The sequence below is a fragment of the Dendronephthya gigantea genome, unplaced genomic scaffold (assembly GCF_004324835.1).
Source record: "Dendronephthya gigantea isolate DGI-Jeju-01 unplaced genomic scaffold, DenGig_1.0 000023F, whole genome shotgun sequence".
NCBI classification, from domain to species: Eukaryota; Metazoa; Cnidaria; class Anthozoa; order Malacalcyonacea; family Nephtheidae; genus Dendronephthya; species Dendronephthya gigantea.
In genome coordinates this window covers 1,125,841-1,150,112 of record NW_021163033.1, presented here as the reverse complement: position 1 = coordinate 1,150,112, position 24,272 = coordinate 1,125,841, and the positions used below count along the sequence as shown (strand labels likewise).

General features: G+C 39.4%; 2 protein-coding genes across 2 annotated transcripts; both read right to left on the bottom strand.

Annotated features, from left to right (window-relative positions):
- Positions 1 to 246: 246 nt before the first annotated feature.
- LOC114522592 (3-hydroxy-3-methylglutaryl-coenzyme A reductase-like) lies at positions 247 to 7,781 on the bottom strand. The gene is made up of 21 exons (XM_028543324.1): positions 7,482 to 7,781; positions 7,064 to 7,178; positions 6,828 to 6,915; positions 6,651 to 6,735; positions 6,246 to 6,351; positions 6,042 to 6,148; positions 5,834 to 5,941; positions 5,159 to 5,262; positions 4,897 to 4,921; positions 4,283 to 4,597; positions 3,645 to 3,760; positions 3,464 to 3,542; positions 3,155 to 3,313; positions 2,992 to 3,077; positions 2,674 to 2,745; positions 2,338 to 2,443; positions 1,522 to 1,833; positions 1,321 to 1,403; positions 1,154 to 1,229; positions 856 to 1,010; positions 247 to 653 (listed from the first exon to the last, which is right to left on the bottom strand). Exons 1-21 carry the CDS (start codon positions 7,668 to 7,670, stop codon positions 605 to 607), a joined length of 2,535 nt encoding a protein of 844 aa, XP_028399125.1. The 5' UTR covers positions 7,671 to 7,781; the 3' UTR covers positions 247 to 604.
- Positions 7,782 to 8,940: 1,159 nt separating this feature from the next.
- Positions 8,941 to 24,060, bottom strand: LOC114522470 (GAS2-like protein pickled eggs). Its single transcript, XM_028543156.1, is given in 7 exon segments — positions 8,941 to 13,443; positions 16,060 to 16,179; positions 18,410 to 18,494; positions 18,878 to 18,970; positions 21,011 to 21,463; positions 21,466 to 21,839; positions 23,870 to 24,060. Coding segments are annotated over 6 exon segments (4,713 nt in total). The 5' UTR covers positions 21,814 to 21,839; positions 23,870 to 24,060; the 3' UTR covers positions 8,941 to 9,829.
- Between the last annotated feature and the right edge of the window lie 212 nt (positions 24,061 to 24,272).

The following is a 24,272-nucleotide window of genomic DNA, read 5'->3' as shown; positions in this document are numbered from 1 at the left end:
TATTGTTTGTTTTTTTGTTTTGTCTTGGAGTAATATTATTACATTCTATCAAACTGAATAACCCATTAACTGGCAATAAACAAGTACTTACCTACTTTGATGTTTTACTTCCTAATACATCAGATTACTTGACCATCCATCCAGTTCAGGGTATTGCCAATTGATGTGTTAACCTCAAAACTCATTGCACAGTCAGCTAGAAGTACAAATCTTCACACATTTTCACATAATATTTTGGATTTACATTAGAAATATAATAAAATTCTACTCTAAATACATCTTTCAAACTCTCATAAAAATATCAAAAAACTGCGGCTATCAAAGCTACAGAGATGAGTCATTCCCAATTGTCAAATAAAAAACATTGATTGGCATTGGTCACAAACTACCACAAAATGGCCATGAATATCCAACTCCTCAAAATGCCACACTTTAAAAACCCACTATCTGGAGCCCAGAAACAATCCAAAAACTGCCTACAGTAGAAGCAGCCATAAATCTTCATGTCAATGTGTGGAATGAAAAACGTTTGGGGGCATTGCAGTTGTTCGGTAAAAATCCCTCCAATCTTGAAGTTTTTCCAAACTGGTCATCATCCATCAGTCTATGGCAATGGACAGGCTTTGGCCATTTCTTTTAAGTCAACTTTTGATCTATCATGGAAATATTTGTAAGGCATCAGAATAAAATAAACAGGATTAAACATGATGGAATGAAATTGCAAAAAGGAATGAGCATTAAATAAATTAGGTCCTATCATAATTACAAAAAATTATCTGTACCCAATTTTAAATTAAAAACAGTTCCAGCTAGAACAAAGACATGTACCCTTGATCACTAAATGAGGCTTCTAACCTGTTATGAGTCATGTGACTTTTGACAAGATGTCCGGCAGCCAAGGCACTAAGTAGTGACAATTCACCAGCCAAAACTGTGGCGACTATCACTCGTGCCAACCGGGAAGCATTCTCTCCTGGTTTACTGCTGTGAGGACCAACAACTCCCAGCATCTGACAAACAATATTACCATTAGAACCTCTACACTTTCTGCAGCACCTAATTCAATTTTGCTAATCTTAGCTTTTGAAACCTTAATGAAACCACTGGCACAATCCAGTTATACAACAACTCTTGAAATAGTGGGTGATCTCACCTCAAGACACGCAGCTTGTGGTGGTAAAATTGTTCCCCCACCAATTGTCCCAACTTCTACTGATGGCATTGTACAGCTGAAATTAATGAATCCGGGTGATTTTGCATTGTAAAGTATAGCATTTGAAAGATTTGTGAGAAATGTTGGGTTGTGGTAACTAACAGTACCTCATATACAAGTCTTCTTGAGTTGGTCCACATCTCTCCATCAACGTTATACACTGACTACTGCCAACATTCTGGGCTGCATCCTGATTTGTGGAAAAAAAAGCTGGGTTGGGATGGGTAGAGGGGGTGTTGGGGGAGCCCCGGCCATCTCACCCCAGACTTGGCTCGTACTGTAGTTTGTACACTACCACTAGTACCAACCTGTCCCGTGGCTATGAACACAGCGGTCACAATATTTGCGGCATGCGCATTAAAACCGCCTAAACTTCCGGCGATTGCAGAACCAACGAGATTCTTGTTGGTGTTCACATCAACCAGAGCGGATACCGTGGTCTTGAGAATTCTGGTAACGACACTGGCGGGAATGATTGCTTCGCATACGACAGACTTTCCCCGTCCTTCGATCCAGTTCACAGCCGCCGCTTTCTTGTCGGTACAGTAATTACCGCTGATACTAATGATCTCCATCTCAGGAAAATGATCTTGCAGGTAGCTCAACGCACGTTCAGTTCCCTGAAACACACCAACACTGCAGAAATTATTATTTGTTATTTATTTATTTTTTGTGTTTTTGGAATTAGTGTTCGGTCATGAAATTTTAACTTGAAAATCCTATTACTGGTTCAGGAATATTTTGTTCGGTATTTACAAATCTTTTCAGTTGCTCACCAATTTGAAGTCTAAGTATTACGGATGATAACGAAGGGCCTGTTTACATGGATCCAGTTATAGGCGAGGTAAAAAGCGCATCATCACATCAAAGGTTAAACCTGATTAGTCTTAAGTTATATGCAGTTTTCACCTCGCCTAGCCGGGATAACTTACTCCATGTAAACAGGCCCTAAGAGCCTTAGCCTTTATGAATGCAAAACAATTCCGTTGTGCCAAACAGATCATAGACGAACACGAACTTTAACTTTAACATCTAAACAACTTTTAGCTTTTATCATCGGAAAAGCTCCTTATTCTAGGTAGTTTTCTGCACCTGTCAATCCCTTAACATACGTGAAGACACACCTTTGATATCATATTCATTCCCATTGCATCCCCAGTTGTCGCCTGGAACCGCAGGAACATCAGTCGGCCGGCGATGGCGCATTGGATCTTTTGTAGCCGCGCAAACCTACAAAAATGACACGAGAATCTGGTCACACTTATTTAAATGGCACACATGCCTACAATTCTTTAAAAGAAAAGTAATATACTCGTTCAACTTAGCATCAAATGTGGTATAACAACTGCCTAAAATAGGCAAAACACTTCTCGACGTTTCGACCTGAGGGCCTTCGTCAGGAGAGTTAGTTGATACTAACTCTCTTGAGTATATACTCGTTCAGTCTGTTTCACACTGACCTACTGGTTGAATCAAAAGCATTTTGAACACTCTTGAAATTCTCTTCGTCAGCAAGCCATTCTTTAAGATCACTAAATAAAATACAAGCCTAATTTCTATTTTTCAAAATTTACAAGGTTGGCAAGGAATTGAATCAGGAACAAACTATCTGAAAAAAAAGTAAAGAAAACTGGGACATCCTTATAGCAAAACTCATTCCAGGAACTGTAAGAGTATTATTTAATTATGACTTATCCATTGTTTAAAGCTTAACGGACTTGACATGCACAACCGGTCCAGGTTATTATAACTATTGAATATTTTGATTTTTTTCGTACCTAGCTTGTAATGCGGAGGGGAACCTTACAGCAGGACCACGCGTCATACCATCGGCAAGCACTCGGCTTCGGACGCCATCGCTCGACTACAAAGAGAAAACCAATCTAATTAGTCAGTTTGAATTACTTCATTCATATACAAGTTGTTGACGTAATGAATTACCGCTAAAGCTCTGCATCCTCGGTTGGTACTGGCAACCAAGCATCCTTCGACTGTCGCCATGGGAACATGATATATCTGACCATCCAATAAAAGCGGTCCGGCCACGCCCACTGGAATGGGCATGTACCCAATGACATTCTCACAACACGAGCCAATCACCTTTAAATAAAAGGAGTTAAAGTTAAAATGTAACTATCAAACAATTCTCTACCTGGTTGGTTTCCACAGCCTTAAACTAAAGAACTCTTTAATGTACTGTAGACACTTCACAGTTTAAAGCTTGCTTTCAAATGAGATGTGAAATCTGACCTTTGAATAGTCGTACGATTCATAAGGGAGGTTTGTTAGTTTCCTGTCGTTTTTCAATTTCTTTTCAACCACAATCCTCCTGTAACATTATCAGGCGGCGATACAATTAATACTCGTCACATTACGTGCGTGATACCCAGTGTTACAAGTATTTATTCAAATATATACACAGTGATCTTACCGCAGTCTCACAGCTCGTGTTAAGTCGGTTAGTTTCTTCTCCAGCTGATGTACTGGAACAGCTTTTGTCTCGATCTTTTTCAAAATTTCTTCATCAGTGTCCCCATCGAGATTTGACTGAAATAGTTGAAAGAGTCACTCACTATATGCGCTTACGCAATAATCAATATCCTATAACTCAATATTCCGATAATCATGACTCGATATACTCGATATTCCGATAATCATTACTCGATATTCCGAGTATCACGAGTCAACTCTCCGACAATCAAGACTCAACAATCCGATAATCAATACTTCATGCAATTGCAATAATGATGACTTCATTCGTCATGGATGAACTACGAGAATTAGGTTTTTTCATGTAATGATATATCTGGGGGGATCATGGCACTCTATCCTTCCATCACCCTGTCCTAGACTCCTATCCCCTAACCATCCCTTGCTGCAATGGACGCCCGAGCTAATTCACTGGATGAGCAACTATTTATAATGAGCTCAATATCTATATCTGAAGTAATAAGTTCTAATCTTTAGCCAGTATGACGTTCAAAACTTGGACACTAATCTCCACTCCAGTTATCTAAATAGAGTTCAATAGCAAAGTAGTATATAATTATATGACATGGATTAGCATACATTATCGTTTGTCACAGACTTCACAAGGGCTGACAGGCCTTCACCAATTTGAAAGAATGCTTTTCTTGCATTGATGATAGCACCACCATTATGAGATATATCTCCATTCGTGGTACCACCATTGTTTGTCAGGTCACCACTCTGGTCTTGGCGTCCAGCTATGGTACCATCTGTCACTGTAACATCCTTCGAATCACTATCAGTCGAAGTATCATGAAGTATTGTATCATCCGAAGTTCTTGTCCTGCTAGGAACGTGGTCCTTATCGAAGATGTATTTAGCGGTCAGTATCAGCGCCAGTGTAACGGTTATAACCTGGGGAAGAGCAGTGCACAAAATTTATACAACCTTAAACCTTTCGAAAATTACGTTATTCGATTAGCTCGGAATCACGCTTTAGGCAAACTTTTAGCTTCGACCAAGCATAACCCGGAAAAGAGTATATACTGTAGCCGCAAAATGCTGAAAATATGACCTAGCAAAGTTTACAACAAAATTTTGCATACTGTGTTTTACTAATTTTGGAAATATATCCTCTCTAGTTGTAGTGGTTTACTTTCAATTTCTTGTCTCGATGAAAATTTGTATTCTAACATGTAATTGCCCATACGCACCTGTTCTGTGGACATGTTGAGACGTCTGAATAAAAACGAAATTGAATTCTGTTAATACTTTTAAAATATCTGTTAGCATATTGTGTTCTACTGGTTTAAAAAGTTGGGGTTTTTCGTCGGATTCTTTTGAGAAAGGAGTGTACGTCAGATGTAAGGCAGCTGCATTTTGATGTGGCATAAGTATACGTTCTCACATGATTAAACCAGTTTAAAAAACTTCATGTACAGATGCGAGTCACTGTTGACATATTTAGACACCTACCCAAAGAATTTCACATAGACACTGTCCTGAAAAATATTGCCTGACATTGTTTGTTTCACAGAAGATAAGTAGAGGTGCATGTGGACCATGAAAAGACCCAATGACTATAAATACAAAAACAAAATACGAGGTGGTAGTTTACAAGAGATGTCTTATTGGACAGGAGGAATAGGGTTGTATTAGAGAGGATGACTAACTATAAGCTTAAGGAGGGGGCTCTGAGGAAAATGTTTTTTAGAGAGAGTCACTGATGAGTTAGAGAGAGGCATTTTAGGTTGCAAATTAGAGAGAGAGAGCACAAATTAGAGAGGAGGTATATGGGTGGGGATTGCAGAGAGTAACAAGTTAGAGAGAGGGCATATTAGGGTGGGGGTTAGAGAAGGTGACAAGTTAGAGAGAGGGCAAATTAGGGTGGGGATTAGAGAGAATGACAAGTTAGAGAGAGGGTAAATTTGGGTGAGGATTAGAGAAGTTAACAAGTTAGAGTGGTGGGGGCATATAAGGGTGGGGATTAGAGAGGGTGACAAGTTAGAGAGAGGGCAAATTTGAGTGGGGATTAGAGAGGGAGACAAGTTAGAGTGGGGGCATTAATATACAGGGTATATGAGATGCATTAGTCGCATACCAGGTCTTTAGAGTTTGTTGAAACTCAATCCTAAGGCAACTTTAACATACCATAATCATCTTAACTTGTTGTACAACAGGGTTGGAAACATGACTGGGTTCATCAATCTCAATGTGGGCCTCTTGAGCTTTTTTAGTATTCTCATCAACCTGACTCAACTGTGGGTTGGGAAAATTGAAAAACAATAAATTAGGTATCTGCTGAGCTAGGATATGACAACATTGAAATAAAAACTGTTCTATTAGAATGCCACCATACCTCTGCATATAATGACAAAGCTGCTGGAACAAAACTTATTGAAACAAGATAATTCACTACGACAGCAACTACTCCAAAAATACACAGCATTTCGATTGCATCCACCCCTGTGAAATGACATGATTGTTTTGCATGATATGACCACTAATTGATGCTAAACGTGCAGCATAATTAGGTAGCATTCAGAAACCACAATGTTTGTACCTGAGTAGGTCCCAATATGAATGACCAGTACTTCCACAAGCGTGTTGAGTGTTAAAGTTGGTCCAATTCTTGCTGATCCCAATGCAATTTTATGATGAACATCATGCTGCAAATATATGAGACAAACATGAAATAATTTGAAAGATATATCCGACAGATTCAATGCCATTAAATACACAACAACTATTTAGTCATCATTTCGACTTTATACCATGAAGATGTCTATAAATAAAGTTGAAATGTTGAATCAAAGTGTTGTCCTTATTCAGAGTGACCGTGTTGTTGTGTATTTCATGAAAATGCTCAGTGGTTCCCACAATCAATGTGATGAGTAAAAGTGATTTGGCAAAAATATTCCCAACATTAGTTTTGAATATGATATTGAGAATGATGTTCATGCCATACCATTGATGATGATGATAGCACCAGTTTCTCAATAATGTTCACTTTCTTTATGTCAATTAGGAGAAGGCAGAAAGGTAGTGCCTCTCTAAAATTAAGAAAAAGAAACCAAATATTAAGTGAGGTTGGATAAGTTTGAAAACTTTTTCTAAAATATTTTCTATGCTGATATATATGTACCTTATGTGAGTCCAACTTTTACCAAACAATGCCAGCAAAGTTGAGATAAATATCAGCAATGAAACCATAACATGCATAATTGTCATTCCTGAAAACAAATCAATAGGGTAGTCATCAATTTATTCAATTAACCATTAACCACCCCGTTACTTTGATTACAGATTTTGTTTCGATGTATATTGTGAAAAACTTTTGCTTGCATGGCAATGTCTAAGCATTTCACCAGTATTACCAACCTACAAGCGCTCTTGATTCTTCCTTGAGAAGTTTCTTGCATCGAAAGTATAAATATGAGATAGTGAGGATGTAGCTTGCTGTTCCAAATGCCCAAGTCTTAAATGGTCCATCAACCTATACAAATGTCATGTAATTTGGTAAGAATTTAAGTATGATCTTAAAATGATTTAATTTGACTCAAATTTACAGGCAATTCTTGCTAAATTGATGGATGTATCACATAAATAATTGGTGCAAGTTTGTGCTTGTCTCAGCTGAATTGTAAGGGAAAAAGGAAACTTTATACAAGTACTATGTTTGTGGTGAAATTAGTTATTTAATAAAACTAGTAGGACTACTAGGATCGACACTCTTCAATAGGTATAAAATAGTTAAAAAACGGTAGAAAATATCATTAACACTCTCAATAGCACTCACCACGGACGAGTTGAAATCTTTAGGCACAAGTGAGTGATCGTACAGGCCCAAAGTCAACAAACACGAAAATGCTGTTAGCCATATTACTAAAATCTCAACTGGTGATCGTGCACAAAGCGATCCAAACCAGCGAAAAATCGTTGTTAAAAAGACAACACTGTCTTCAGCCTCTCTCCTTTGCACTGCCATAGCTCGCTAGGTCATTCTGATCACGACTAAACCAAATCTAAGTTGTTTTGTCTTCGTATTTCATCGACTTTATAGTATTTCATCACCTTAGACATTTAAAAAAGTTGTAACATTTTGTTACAAGCAAACGCTAATTTCAATCACTCTCAATGACATTACGTCATCTATCACGTTTAGTCGTTTGGCGCAATTTATGCCAGTTTCAAAACTCGTGCCGCAACCTACGCGGTAGGTATATTTCCTGTCGGGAGACAACTTGTCTAGCAAATTACTCTTCCGTGTTTTTCCGTGCAGTTTTTGTGGCTAGCTTGCTTGCGCTATTAGGCTAGCTACTATCATATACTCAGCAATTTGTGCGATGTTTGTTGAGTCAGCAATTTGTGCAATGTTTGTCGAGTAAGCGATTTGTGCGATATTTGTCGAGCGTGTATTTTTTCGAGTGCGTATACCATGCACCATATTTGGCATTTAGGAATTTTCACTTTGCACTTTGCAGCCATACTTACTATTCGACGATGGTCGAGTATAGTATACCGTTTTCCCGTACATTCGACGATGGTCGAATTTTTCGTTTTTCAGTACATTCAACCATGGTCGAGTTCACCGTTTTCCCGTATATTCTTTTCCGTTTTTCGGTACATTCAAGCATGGTCGAGTATACCATTTTCCGGTATATTCGACCATTGTCGAGTATACCGTTTTCTGATATATTCGACCATAATCGAGTATAGCATTTTCCCATATATTCGACCATGGTCGAGTATGCCGTTTTCCAATACATACTGGACTGTGGTCGAATATAACTATACCATATTCCGGTATATTGGACCATGCATATATGGTTGTTCGAACGGTTGTTCGTTTTTTCCGGATGTCTTTCTGACGAATGGTAACTTGCTTGCTGCTGGTTCGCATGCGCCGACCGCGTGTTAAGCAAATGATTTTGGCACAGATGATGTTGGTTGGATCAAGAGAGATCCAGGGTAAATTAGGTATAAAGTGCTAGGGGATTACGGTGCCTGCATATGGTGGGTAGGACCTAACAACAAAATACCCAGTAAGTCACAGGCTGCATGTACGGAAACCACTGAAAAGAGTATATGATTTGAACCTATAGTTGACCTATTGGATTTCGGAGTAACGCGTGACTACGATATCTCAATTGTTCTACTTGGTGCCCGGCACATTTAGCGCCGCATTTTCGTTGCGCAATCACCATAGAAACGCGTACAATGACGTATTATAGTCTGTTGATAGCTCAATGTATTGATCAGACAACAAATGCTAACAACTATGTAATTTTATTGAATCGTTGAATGCGCACAGTCAAATAATTGTTCGTATCTTTTCTAAAATTTCTCCTAAATATACAATCTTCTTGGCTTCAATCAAGTACACCAATAATTTATCTTTATAATTATAAATTATGTCGGCAATTATCAGCTGTAAGTCACACGCGCAATCATATAACTACATTGACATGCAAAAAAGGCAGTGATTTTATGAGCTTTCTTTCCCTAGACGAAGCCTAAACTCTCATTTTGGGGTGATACCACACATTCAACAAGTTGTCGAATATTCCCGTCCACGTTTGCAGAATATTCCCTTTGTTGGAATCAACGGCAAACGTTTAGGTGAAACTTTTCATCCATGAAGGATATTTTGCTTTTTTTTCCCTGTCTAATTTGATAAATTGAAAATACATTTATTCAATTGTCCGAAGAAGATTTACGAGTTATGACTTCGTACGGAAGGCTGGTGTTATTTAATATAGACCAGAATAAGCTTTATAAAGTTCTAGTATTAAAGTAAGCTGTATATGTAATAATAAAACTTTAGAGCCCAATTTTGGTCTATACTAAACAACACAAAAGTTTAACACAGTTTCGTGTATAATTATGTTCACTTGTTCATGTATTGACTAGTCACGCCTTTTGACATGGGAAATAATTTGTGAACATTTCGCATCATTTAGGCTTGCTCCTAACTGCCATATATCTTGAAACGAATCAACACGTACAGCTCAAGCCAGACTACCTTTCACTAAAATTTATCTAATTCTACATTTCGTAAATAGCAGCCTACATCTGTACAAAAAATTTCCCTAAATATTACCAAATTCATAATAAATAGTTTCTCAGAAATCATAATTTTATTGTCTAACCCAACAGGTCATCGGCTGCAGTGTTTTCTTGGAAACCGGAATCTCTATCGAGCTTTTCGTCGTTGTTTCCTGGATATTCGCTCAGCCATGACACAGGTTTTCCATCCTCGATGTCTAGCAAATTCTGCTCAGCGGTTGTATCAGCAGGCACTTCTGGATCCGCGCCCGTCTGGAAGAGGAATGGGTCTAACTTGGGTTCAGTTTCTGCAGCCGCGTTATTGTTATCGTTGAGAATATCTGTATCTTGTGCATGCTTTTCGTCGAGGCTGACCGCAGGCCAGGCTTCGATCAACTGGTGTGCGTTTTCATCATGGGAAGTATCACTTTCAGGCACAACGATCACATCAAGACTGTCGTCTTCTAAACTATCGTCTACAATTTCCGAGGGATCACGAGGTTCTGGCGAACTTTGAACGAGCACTTCCGTTGTGCCTTGTGGTTCAGCGATGTTTTCAGCGATCGACTGTTCCTCACTTTTCGCCGAACTTTGGACGCTCACCTCTTCGAGAGCTTCGGTGATGATTCGTTGTGTAGTCATGACGATGGTCTCGCTATCTTCTGTAATGACATCACATGATTCTTCCTCATTTGCTACGATTTCTTCTCCAACTTCATCTTTATTTGCCCGGGCTTGTTCGGCAGGTTCCACAGCCGGCGTTTCTACATTTTTTATCTCATCGACATAGGGTATTTCCTCCATTTTATCGTCAATATTGTCTATATTTACATTTTCAATGATCTCTTTTCCTTCATGAACGACCTCAGTTTCCCCAACCGAGTCCTCCTTTGTACTTTCAGTTCCAGTCTCCTCAGTTTCCTGTTTCGGCTCAACCTCCACAGGTTCTGGAGACACTACAGGCTCAGGCGAAATCGTGGGTTCTGGGGAAACTGCGGGCTTAGGTGACCCTACAGGTTCAGGAGTAATCACAGGTTCTGGAGAATCTGCGGGTTCTGGACATACCACGGGCTCAGGAGAAATCACGGGCTCTGATGAATCTGCGGGTTCTGGAGGTACTACAGGCTCAGGAGAAATCACAGGCTCTGGAGATTCTGCAGGTTCTGGAGACACCACGGGCTCAGGAGAAATCACGGGCTCAGGAGAAATCACGGGCTCTGATGAATCTGCGGGTTCTGGAGGTATTACAGGCTCAGGAGAAATCACAGGTTCTGGAGATTCTGCAGGTTCTGGAGATTCTGCAGGTTCTGGAGACACTACGGGCTCAGGAGAAACTTTGGGCTCTGGGGATACCTCGGGTTCTCGAGGGGCCTGATCGGGCTCAGATACAACAGATTCCTCTACATCAACCTGAACAGACCCTTCATCCGCAGCTGACACCTCAGTTTGTGCAGGCGGCAAATCAGGTATATTTTCGAGGCTGGGAGCTTCCACATTCTTTTTCGAACATTCCTCAGGTTCTTTTTCTTTTACTTCCTTCACTTCCGTGGGTTTTGTGATACCCAAAGCATTTGATAATTCTTTTACTGTCTTAGCTTTGGGCATGCCCTTAACCTCAGTTTTCACTTCTTTGCTCTTTGGGGCAGCTTTTGAAGGAGCTTTTTTAGCACCAGTCTCCTTGCTGGATTTACTCGGTCCAGTTTTTGCGCCAGTTTTCGTCTCGGACTTTTTAGTTCCCGGCTTAGCCGTTTTCGTTGCAGTCTTCGACGTCGCCGGGGGTTTGGTGGGTTTTTTAGCCCCAGTTCCCCCCTCGGTCGTCTCTGTTGTCATACGGAGTGGCTTTCTGCCGGTCGGGGATATTTCCTTCACCGTGGTCTTAGTCGTTTTCTTGCCGTTGACCTCCGTGACTGTTCGTGTAGTTTTTAATGTCTGAGACTTGGTCTCAGGCTCTCCACCAGCTCCAACTCTCGTGGTCTTTGTCGTCGTCACCGTACGCGTCTGCGTTTTACGAACCAGAGGTTTTGTGGGTGACGTAGGTCGTTCGTCCCCAGTTTCCTTGCTGGGCACACCGCCATCTGTCGCATCTTTTGCTTTTGTCGAAGGCTTCGCACTTTGCGGTCTTGTGCCACTGGCCCAAGATTGCACCTTGGCAGCAACGGGTTTCTTTTTTGCCTGAGTGGTGGCGCTACTTGCGGTTGGGGCGGTAGCAGGTCGAGCTTTCTGTGCGGGTTTCTTCGTCGGAGCCGTGGAGACTGTCGACCCGAATGCCGAGGTCTTTGCAGGTCGCGATGTCCGGGTGGACGGGGCAACCTTAGGTTCCAGTTTAGTTGAGGGAACACCCTTTGGCTCAGGTTTCTTGGTGGGGTTCTTAGTATTTGTGGGGGACGTCTTCCCAGTAGTGGTTTTTGTCGGCAGCGGTTTCCCCGAGGGTGGGACCTTCGGCCTAGATGTGGTCGTAGATGATTTGGTGGGGGTCGCAGATGTTTTAGGTGTGCCTGGCTTAGAAGTGCTGGACTTTCCAGTTGCATTAGAGTTAACGGCGCTTGTCGGCCTCCCTGTCTTCCTCTGAGCTGAGATTTCCGCAGTATTCGATCGCGTTGGTTTTGCACTTTTTGGTCGGGAACCAGCAGTGCTCCCTGGCTCTTTCTTAACTGCTGCTTTTGTCCCTGTTGGTTTAGTCTTTGTCGGATCTTTTGCGGTTTTTCCCGTCGTTTTCTTCGGCGTTTCAGCGCTGCCTTTCTTTCCAGGGGGACTTGGAGATTTTTGTGGGCTTTGCGGCGCATCCTGTGTCTTAGATGCTAAACCTGCAGATTCTGGCGCCGTGACTTCGGAATTTTTCGACTCATCAGGCATGACCGGAGCCACATCGGGTTCACTCACTGGGACTTCGCCATCACTCGGCGGGACGAATGGGACTTCGAGATCGATGGGCGCAATCTCGGGAACACTCGGCTTTACCTCAGGATCACTCGGCGAAACATCGGAATTGTTCGTCAAGACATCGGTGTCATCTTTTTGAATATCCGAGGCAATTTGAACATCATCAACGCTCCCCGTGTCGACTTTAGCAGGTTCCGTCTGCTCGGCAGATTGAACGTCTGAAATCTCAAGATTGACCTCGGTGCCACTGGACTGTTTATTTTCGCTCGTGCTATCCTCTGTTTGACTTGTATTGAGGTCGTGGTCGACAGGTTTCGATTCAACCTGCTCGGCTACGGCCGATTCCGGGTCAAATTTTGCGAAAACGGCGCCATCCACAACATTCGTAGTATCGATAGTCGTTCCACAATGCTCTGAGCTCGGTAAACATTCGTCTTCAGTAGAATTTTTGCCAAGTGCGCTCTCGAAACCACCAAGCTCGCCATTTTGTTGTTCGGAATTAAACACATCCCCATTATGTTCATTGAATGCGATCTCTTCGTTTTCCATGTTTTTGCCTTTTGACGACTTCGACTTTGTAACCTTTTGTCCTTCGGTTAAATTGTTTTGATTGATGTCTGAAGGCGGCGTGTTTGTACTCGAGTTCTCGACAGGATTCGGTGATTTTTGAGGAGTCTCTTCCTGCGAATGTCGAGAAACCTTTCTTCTCGTGGCTATGTTTTGGTTGACGGAGAACTCGATCTTCCGAATAGCGCTGGTGATATCTTTTTCGTCGCTTTCTTCCTCGCGTTTGTTTCCCGTTCGAACAGCTGTACGATAGGGAGATGGCGTTGCTTTAAATGAAACAGAAAAAACGGGTCATGAATAATTTAACGATGGCTGACATGAAATATTGATCGAGAGACACTTGGCACAATGAGGAGGCCTGAAAAATTTACAAACATCGATGCCTAAGTGTTTTGCCTATTGTGCTTGGGGTGGCATTAATAATATCGCAAATTTGGGTTACCTATAAGCATAATATCGAACTATTTAAGCACAAATATCTCGACACGACAGAAGTATAAAATTCAAAATTTCAGCGATTTCAAAAGAATATATTTACTGGTTTTTAATTTAGGAGGAAACTGAAACATCAATCATATTAATAGAAATTTAATCACGTTTTCAGGTATATCTGGGTTAGTATCGTTTTTTACTTAGACTTTTCAACAGTTCTATTCACGTAGTATATATTTGAATCCAAGAATGAAATAGTCGCAACAATTTGGAAGTTTTAAATATTCATATAGCAATTCAGCACGGTAGCTTCGAAGACTTCACTCATTAATCTTTTCAAAACGAAGTCTGAAAGATGCCAATTTAATAATTGTTAATTGCGGACCCACGCACAAAGAAGAAAAAAATACTCGTTTTCAAAACTGATTTCAAACTCGAAGAATCACTGAGTTATGCCACAGACGTTTCTTCAATTCGAGAAACGGGACTTTTTCAAGCCGTCTGAATAAATAATATTGTTCAAGTTTTGAATGAATTAATGTGAAATGGGCACACGTGCATGCAAAGAGAATATGGAAACAAAAGAAAAACGATATCAAATGTACAATAAGATTTCAGATTTACATGTTGCCTTTACGATGACATTTTTGTGCTTAATTTTCAAGAAATATCGAACAGCATTATTGTCATCGCGACGATTTTATTGGATCAGAGTTGCATAACACTGTCTGGTAATTATTTACTTCTAAGGGGAGTCTAAATTTATTACATCGCTGTATGGGGCCGACGAGTGTTTGCACAAGACTCGCGTGAATTCAGTTTTTCTTTCACTTTAATACGCATAATAAAGACTCATTATACTACAAAACTTCAGAGTTTAATTTGAAAACGATAAAAGTTTCATTGTCATGCGTATAAATCGCCTGAGTGCCTATATTTTGACGTTTCCCAATCTGATGTGGTGAATTCACGTTTTGAATGTTTGATACAGAGCTGCTTCGAGCAGCTTTTGCGGCTTTTTTTTCGATGACATATGTCAGCCGTCGGTTTACCGAGCCTCGCCAAACTAGAAAAAACCCTCACCGTATGAAACTAATCGTGCTAAATGTCACAACGAAAGATAAAGAGAAAATCCGTTTCAACTTTGTGGTTGAAAAGTTTGTGGAAACAAACAAAATCTGTTATTCCAGGGAATAGCAACGGAGTTGCCTAAGCCACATTATTGAATTTTTGTGTTTATAAATGTTTGTCTTCAATGAAACAACGGACATTACTGTCATTAGCCACGGATTAACGCATTAATAAATCGTTGGACGACTAAATACTAATTACAATAACAAAATAAATGCCACTTTTGTTCAAGGGTGTTAAAATCTTGCCATGTGAATATATTGGCCTGGAAAAATTGGCTCGTGAACAGGATGGAAAACGAGGGGGGAGGTGTGGGTGCTGTGCCATTTCCCGTTATCACATGAACATAATTAATTTAATAAAAAATGTCGGCTTTTTGGTCAAATATACGATAAATAGTAAAAAAAAGGTTGCTGAAAGAATGCTCGGCGCCTCGTACCCAGTTTTCCCGCAATATGTCTATAATCGTTTCTTTTTTTCTGGACGTGCGATTAACTTCTAACTCCAGCTTCATAAATAAAGCTCAGTGGACCAGCCTCGCGGGCGTGATTATTAACAATGCATTTGCATCAAATGCGAAATGCGTATACCTTTTGAACAAATGATTGATGAATAGAACAGAAAAACTTGAAAAATGGCAAAACAGATGATTGTTTAATTGCTTAATCGTTCAATTTTTACCCAAAAGCTTCGTTTTATGCCCGCCTGCTTTCGCAAATACGGGTGTTAACGCAAATATAGCTTTGTTTTGAGCGAGAGTTAAAGTCCAGTGCTTGTTTTGTATAAAATTTGCAAAGCAATTGGTATTGTTGAAAATGTTTAAATTCTGAGCGAAAAAGGCTGGTTGCCATGCAATACAATAATAGACAAAGTGAGATAACATCTTGCCAGCCCATATTGGTCATGCAATATTTGAACAAAACTGTATAATTTTTAGAGATGACCAAGGCATCTTGGCACAGCTGACTTCAGTTTCCCAGGAAGAAATCAAGCAAAAAGAATTGTGATTCTGTTGCAATGTGCCAACCAGCTGGGGTCTCAAACCCCTTTTACAATTGCTTCCCTCAAATGAGATGCTTTTGTGATATTAAAATATTGTATTTCTTGTTTCATGAACTAGTTTTGGAATATAAAAGTTCTTATGTCCATATTAAATTGTCCATTCCTCAAATAACTCAGATTGTCAGTATTAACCCAGAATAAAACTTTCTTCAATCAAATCTCTTGAACAAGTTGACCCCAAATCTTGACATTTGTAGTAAATTCCATACTTTTATTCGAAATTCTAGTATTTTATTTAGTATGTCAAGTATGTTTACCTTTCAACTGATGCTCCTTTTTCACTTTGTCTAAAATTTTCGTCAGCTGTGATTTCTGAGGTGTTTTCGAAACAGACGGCGATACTGCAACCTCTTTTGAGCAATGGCCGTTCTCAGAAGCTAAAATGTAGAAATTATCATGCTTTATGAAATAAATTTATCTCCCATTAGAAGTAAACTGGTAATTAAACTGGATATATTGCCTGATAATGAGTTAACAAGGGTAAATGCAAATAATTGTGGGAAAGCCATCAACTTTCCCTGTCAGTGAAATTATCTGGCTTGGGAAATTTGGTAGGATCCAAATCTGGCTTACAATTTATATTCTACCACTTCTTTTACAACGCATCTTATACACCAATGCCCACAGACAATGGGATTTCTTAGTTCTGTAAATATACGTTATTTGGGACTCGTAGTCAAACCACATAGCATTAGACTGAATTGAATTAGCTATTTTATTCAAAACAATAAACAAAATTTCAGTCTTATGATAAAATGTTTTATCTATTTTAATGCCTTACGCAATATTCTGTTCATTTGCAACATGAGTTAATTAGAATTTCAAGGACTGAATGACATTGGTTCAAATAAGTTACAATTACCCCATGGAAGTATCAATTTACATGTTTTCGGGGTCGTTAGAACTTGGAAATCGTATTAAAACAACTTCGATCGGTTTAAAACTGCTTTAAAAGAGTATCCGAGACGTAAATTGCTTTCGAGTTAAGAGCGAGATGCGGTGCTTTGCAATTCTTTGTGATAATCATGAATATTTCATGGCGAAAGAGGTAACATGACACTCGAAAAAATTTGCATACAGATAAATCTTGAAATGCAGCTGTCAAAGAGCAAAGGAAAAGTTTCACGAAACGTCGACAAAACGCAACGTTTGTCCAGCATTCGTGCACTAAATAACACATAGCTTTACGAGAATAGTGGAGTTTGACTGTTACACTGAAGTTCAACACAACAAAGGTTGTAACTAGCGGACAGTAGGCCCGATCAAAAACATCATGCATTTTTCACGAGTTGTTGCACATGTCTGAGTTATATTACGCACAAAGACAGCAGGAAATATTGTGCTAAAAACTACCCGTATTACATCTAAAGCTCACACGGATAAACCGACTAATGTGCTAATGTTTCACACGAAAATCAACGAGCTAGTTTAGCGTTTAAGTTGACTATAAAAACAAAACAATTTGCAGTAAAAACAAAGCAAATGATAACGTTTTCACTTTAGAAGCGCGACAACTTGTAAACATGCATGCATGTCTACACACAAATATTGAAGTATATTTACTGCGCTAAATAAGAAGACGAATCTTTGCACTTTTACAGACGTACCTTTGAAAGAGAGAGGAGAAATTCGCGATAGATTGATCAGTAAAGATCAAAACGCCAACGACAACTTGACCCGTGGGACGTGCAGCTGAAATTCTTTTGCAAAAGATAAACAAGCGCAAACATGTGACTTGATGTCCGATGACGTCATTCCGGTTTAAAGGAAGTTCCTTAATAAATCTCGTGTTTATAGACACAGAAATGACGATCGTTGCTTGGGAATTTCTCCTCTCTCGACATTTCCTAATTTACATTCACAATGAAGTATTCCCGGTGGAGATAAGCCGAGCGTAACTATATCACAGACATTGATAAACCCTAAACAACGCCTATGGCCCCTCCTCTCAGGGTGGCAACGGGCTAGTTCGGAATGCAGTGAAACTATTGAAATCATATTCATTACTGGTTGAGTCTCCATTCACCGCCCACGGCCAGATTACGTCTAGCCCACAGAAAAAACCAGTAATTCTGCATTTCGCGAGAATACGCGAAATTTGCGTATTTTCCAGCATATGATGAGTACTATTCATATTTGGTCTCCTAAGCCAAGGTGAGGATTACTAGTTTTTCATTCAAATTTTACAATTTTGTTGTGGCCGAGTGCTGAATGTTGTCACAAGCAAAATACTAGTTAAAGCGTCTGTGTATTTCTTGTGTTTCGATCATGCGCAATATCGATTAGACATTTAAGGTATTTCTCAGAATCTGAGATACTTCATGAGTAGACTTCAAATATAACTAATGCAGATTGATCCGTGTGACCACTTTATTACAAAGTGATATACCAAAGATTTCGAACAAACATTTCAAACGTGGAGTTCCGGTAAAGCCGTTGTAAATTAGTTCAGCGCGCTGCCAATCATACCGCGTTTGATGTCTTATGAAAAAGGTCTATTGGAATTGATTTTAAATCTTGAAATAACAAAATCCCCCAAACATCAGTTCAGTTCTCACAGTAAGTTGGAGTTGGAAACACGTTTGTAATAACCTATATCAAACTTACCAGCTTTTGGAAGATGGGTTAAAAGGTAATGTTCCAATGTGTCCCAGCCACCGCCAATACGGAGAAGAACATGCCCATTTAGCATCTACAGAAGATAGAATGCTTTGTCTATCTTTAATGTTACCTTAGAACAATGTCGACTCAAACGTGTAATTGGTTCATTGCAAGAGGGTCTTATTTTAATGGTCTTATTTTCGAGTGGAGTGTATTCACAGTTCAAATTCGAGCTAGGAACATGCATTTGAGTAAAATCCTCAATTGAACCTAGCTATATCAGTAACAGATGCGATTACGTATTGCTCATGTAGACAATTTATGAATCCAGCCAGGAAATGGGAACCAGAACTTGGGAAAGCCTTAGAATCTTAGAATGGCAAGGGTGGAACCTGTGGTCCTGTGAAAACCTGAGGATTGAGGGAATTTATAGGCAAAATTTAATAATTTATAGAAATATTCCACACGACTTACCCGTACGAATATGATTTTCCCCAAGATCATGTATTTTCCCTCCTTGATTTTTCGTATGTTATACACATTGAAGTTATCGATAATTTTATACACCTATTGAACAAAAGAGATGGCGTTGATAATAATCGCACTGAGGAACAATTTGCAAAATGGATGTTTATGAAGCCAGCAACAACTATATCGTGGTCGTTTATCTTTGAGGTCTGCCGATTACGATTAAACTACTATTTATATACACTTATAACTTTAATAGTTAATGGTCAGAAATACTAGTGCGTACCATTCTCGCCGGCCTATGTTTTGAAGACACTGTAAAAAATGTACGTACGACATATACAAGCGTGAACAACAGTTAGATGCCAATTCAAGAATGCAATATAAGAATGTGCATGTAACTCTAAGCTCAAGTAATTCTCAAAATGGTTTCTACTTGAATTCCATTCCAGTGCCTTTGTCAATAGCAAAATTTAAAATTCCTCCGTATCATGCATTACACTTGAACTCTACTTTTCATTTAGCCAACAGGGAAATAAACGAAGTGTTGTGCTGATATATTTGCAATTTCTAGGATTACCTAAATTCACTCCCTTTAAGACCGTTCTTAAAAGAGTTTAGACCGATTTAAAGTTCACAAAAACATATTTTTTTAAAGATCTTTAAGTGCAATAGGTCAGCTATCACCGTTGACATTTTCGTCGGGCAGATAAGCCATGAAATATAAATATTGAAAAAAGGCTTAACGCAGATAAACAGACGCATTATATTGAAGTATTAGGACAATTGAGCTACGACATTTCAGTTTTAAGATCGCATTTCGAAATTCAATAACATGCCCAAAATAGACGCGGCTTTTAAACCGTGTTTGCATGTGAACGTGCACTTGCGCACTTCTGGTGAATTAAAAATTAAAATGAAAACACGGGATGAAGAACACCTGCGCACGAAACGGTCTTCCCTCACGCGAACAGCACGGGAGAAACGCAGTGGATGGTTCATATAGCCTCGAGACGAGTTGATAACCGGTATCATTACACCCTACGCCACCCCTCGCCCCCACGTTGGGGTGGGACTGCCCACTAAAACCTATTTATCAGCTCGCGAGGGAAAGGGAAAGTTCTTGGTGAATTCCTATACAGAAAAAGACATACTACTTCACGTCATTGCCATACGACGTGAATTTCCACTCTCCAGAAGCGACTGAATAAACTTGATCTTCGACTGAAATTTTTGCAAGTTAGCTTTGAAATTGTAGTTAGTTTTACAAGATCAATTTATTGCTTCATGAGACTGGAAAAGTTAGCAAAGTTCATATCGTATTGCCAAAGTATTTCTCGTGTTTCAGATTGCATTAAAAACAGCAGATGACGAGCTGTTTCATCAAATAAAAGCCTGTGACAATCATTGATGTATCAGCAACAACGACAGATGCTCATACGCCAGTTCTATTTAATTTCTCGATTAATTTTGCCGATTAACCCTAATTTCCTCGAAGAAAAGATGAACGGAGATCTTCATTATATAACTCGTAAATGTTTGCATTTCATAGATTTATGAAAGTCGCTTTTCTTCAATTTAGAAAACCTCTTTCGAGAAAAATTCTCGTCGAAATAGGCGACCTCAAATGAGGGGAAAACATTAAAATTTGATTCGGCAAAAAAAAAGTGAACTCGACCGAAATGAAAGTCGACGAGAGTTTTGGCAACTTGGTCTCACCATTTAAAGCGGTTCGCCTAAATTAAAATAGCCAAGAAAAAGTTTGCTCGAGAGTTTGCCGAGAATGAAATGTTTGATAAGATTCTTTCCTTCTATTCTTACTATCACGAACTGAGAATTTTAAGATAACAGTTTAAGATTGAGAGCTGCATTGTCAACGGTCTGTCCAACAGGAAAACAAGAGGCGACGGAATACTAATACGACCAGCAATTTATCTTGCCTATTTCCATAATGACGTGTGGCCTATATTTGCATGCGACTCGCAGGTATATAGCTATATAGCAATAATATCATGTTTATGAAATCCGACACCACCACTGTTATAAAATTTGCAGGTGCAAATCCCAAAATGACAACATAGATTTGACTGTTGTTTTAAACGAGAATTTATAGTTGCTTATTCTAAACAAATCGCTCACCTCTTTGTCCAATTCGCTTTTGGGGTGATGGCGTTTTGACTTCTTCTTATCTCCCGTGGGAGTAGGGTGTTCATCGTTTTGGGGAGGGGAGTGGGTTTCTGGACTGGGGCAACTATTGTTCGACTCTTCGTCCGAACTGGCGAAATCCACTTGATCTGTCGAATTCTCTTCGGCTTCTTTTTGCTCTTCGATTTCAATTTCCTTCTCGAGTTGAATTAACTTGGGTATAGGCGTGAATTTAAATGCCCCGGAGGCACGGCGGGCGATTTCCATGAGGCATATGACCACCTCTCTGCACCCTTCTCTACATTCATCCGCTTCGACGACATCGTTGGATTCGAAAAGGATCGAATCAGAAATCCCAATCTGTCTGCACCACGTCAGGAAACCTTGTACATTTTCACGAGATTTGAAGAGCGGGCTAGTTGTTTGTTTTTTTTCGGTATGCTTGTGTGAAATTTAAAGCCCTTCGCGGGAACTTTGACTTTGTTTTTGCGACCGTAATCGTCGGCCGTTTCTTGAATAAGGTTCGCCAAACGACAGAGCACAACACCGTCTTCGAGAGCGTAGAAAAACAGCTCCGGCGTGATGATAATATCAGGGAAGAGTTTCGCAAGCCATTCCGTCTCATCTTCGAGCATCGCCCAAAGCAATTCGTTTTCTTTTTCCCATCTTTGAAAGCCGCCGACGCTGCTCGTCTTGAGACGTTTTAGGTTGCCTTTATGCGACGATTCTGGCCGGCTTCTTCGCTCTAAATCGCCACGATTGGCATGACGAAGCACAACTTCGCTTGTTTCGGCCATTTTACGAGCACTTTACTTCGAGGTGACTATATTAAAATATACAGAGGCCGCTTGGAATTGTGCTATTTAGAAGTGTTGTTCAAACTTAAAGCATGCTAAATACCTGGACTTAATGCACATTTTGAATTTAAAATATTTCGGACAGGTGGCTGCTTGGAAAACGTACGTTAGAAGCTGTCTAGTATTACAATCAGCTGTTTTGTAGATCTTGCGACATATAACTGAAGTGGGAGATCGTGAAAAGTTCATAGGCCTATATTTAACATTGTTAAAACAATATCAGATTTAAGGCGTCAGGAAAACGCTTCGAAGAAATAATACTTTACAAAAATATGACAATTAGTTCCGTACAAAAAGGCAGGAGTTGGAAAAACCGCTTAAAAATATGTAAACATATTTCATTTATATATAGCTACACTGTTTTGTTCGAATTGGACTTTCGAATCACACATAAGACAATGTCGCAAATTAACATAACACGGTGTTTAAAACATTTATTTAATTAATTTTTTTGCGTGGCGACACCGTTATAGTTTTTTGAGGAGTTTTTAAACACGAGAAGCGTCTAAAATGTGCTGAGAAGTGTATTTTCAAATTCCAAAACGCGAAAATCCCCGCGTCCTTTTATTCTAGATTGTTGCAATGCCACGTTCGAAATTCGAATATTTTTTTTGTTACATTACAAAGGACACATGCTGGTTTCCTTTGCAAAGCGTGTGAACAAAATTGAAAAATAAGATGTTTACTTTGAGGTACTTGCCAAAGCAGGAAGAAATACGTATAGATTAAAAGCAAACGAAAGTGTGAATAGCGTTATTATGGGGAACGAAGTTTACTTTTCTTCGACAAATTAACTTCGAAATACAAATATTTAAGTGCAACATTCGAGTTCTTTCGAACATGGAATTTCGGCATGATTTTCTAATTACAAAACGCAACGCGTGACTTCCCCTGTTGAAATAGCAATCGCGTGCAATTCGATACGGCAATCGAACATCCTTTAAAACAGAAATGCATGAAGACAGGAACAGGGTTAAAATTCGATCAAAAACTCGACGCATTATTTGAACACATATTTTAACAAGATTAAAACACGACAATTTAAACAGCAATTCTTTGTACAAACGTGATAAACGTCTCATAAGTTTCCTGGTAAAAGTGTTCAGCATTTTTTGAGGACTTTCACTCTTCGCTTTTGAACACTACAACTTTTCGCGATAACACACTGAGCGCTTTTTGTCCGCGGGTCGAACGTAGGTCATAAAGACTTTTAATATCACAGTATGAATTGCATAAACAAAATCTCCATGAACATAATTTATTCAACTTGTAAAATATCTAAGCAGTCTATTTGCTTACCTGTTTTAGGTTAACACAGTGAGTAAGTTTGTCAAATAAGCACATTCTATTTTACTTTCGTATGCCTATTGTCACACAAAAGGGAACTCGGAACACGATAGGATAAACTTCCGAAGCTTGGTTATTTTCGGTTATTACTCTGTCTATACTTTGAGTAAGAATCTAATATTTGCATATTTTCGAAGGATATGGCTAAACCTAGCTTATATGCCCTTATATAATTTCAATCTATTCAATTTACGTCGAATACACAAGGTATAATTCGTTACAAATTAGCCTGGTATAAATACTTCGACCTTGGCGAAGCAAGAATAGAAATCAGCCGTAAATACGATTATTATATAACAAAGGACTTTCAAGGCAAGATTTCGATCAACAATTGTACAAAAATACATAAACGAACATGCAAGCGTCTCTCTCACCAAATCATCCACGCAATTGCCAATAAAAGGCGCGGGTATCTTCGTTGAAGTAAGACAAAAACATCCTCAAAGTGATAGACTCGTTTCTAAATCGCCATCGTCGCCGAGAGTATCGAGAAATCTATAAAATCTGAAGTCCTGGCGATATGGCAACCACTTAGCTTGTCTCTGCGTAATCCAGTACTTGTTAGGACCGATATTGGTCGAATACGATGCCTATTTGACTGTCAGTGGGCACTATACAAAAGCATTTGAATGTGACATTCAGTACTCACATGTGTCTCACGTAGCTTCTGTCTGATTCTCTGGCCATCCAGTTGGGAAGTCGGCAATATCGTGGGCCGACCATGATTTGCTTGAGTGGAACTGTCCTTCTGCACGCCGCTGAAAGGAAATAAAGAACGAGAAATGTACTCTATTTACATAAACAAAGCCGTAAAGCCCAAGGGATTTGATAATATTGAAATTTGGCCATTTTTGTAAGCAATTTGTTTGAGCATGCATTACAGCATGGTCGGCGGTTTGTTGTGGCGACAAATTAGACACGAGTGATTGATAAAAATCACAAATTGACTGTTACAAGTGCAATTAAAGCTTAATACACGTTTTCAATAGTTTTTGATACATGTCAAAACAGTTTGTCAAAATAACCTGTTTTTAGTATTGATTTCCTTTTAA

What these genes read in the sequence shown, in the direction of transcription:
- LOC114522592 (XM_028543324.1), bottom strand. Translation starts at nt 7,670, where the DNA reads ATGGCAGTGCAAAGGAGAGAGGCTGAAGACAGTGTTGTCTTTTTAACA. An exon ending in GAGGATGCAGAGCTTTAGCG is followed by an intron (nt 3,078 to 3,154) that starts GTAATTCATTAC and finishes TTCTCTTTGTAG; the next exon opens with TCGAGCGATGGCGTCCGAAG. An exon ending in CAAGAAGACTTGTATATGAG is followed by an intron (nt 1,230 to 1,320) that starts GTACTGTTAGTT and finishes CATTAATTTCAG; the next exon opens with CTGTACAATGCCATCAGTAG.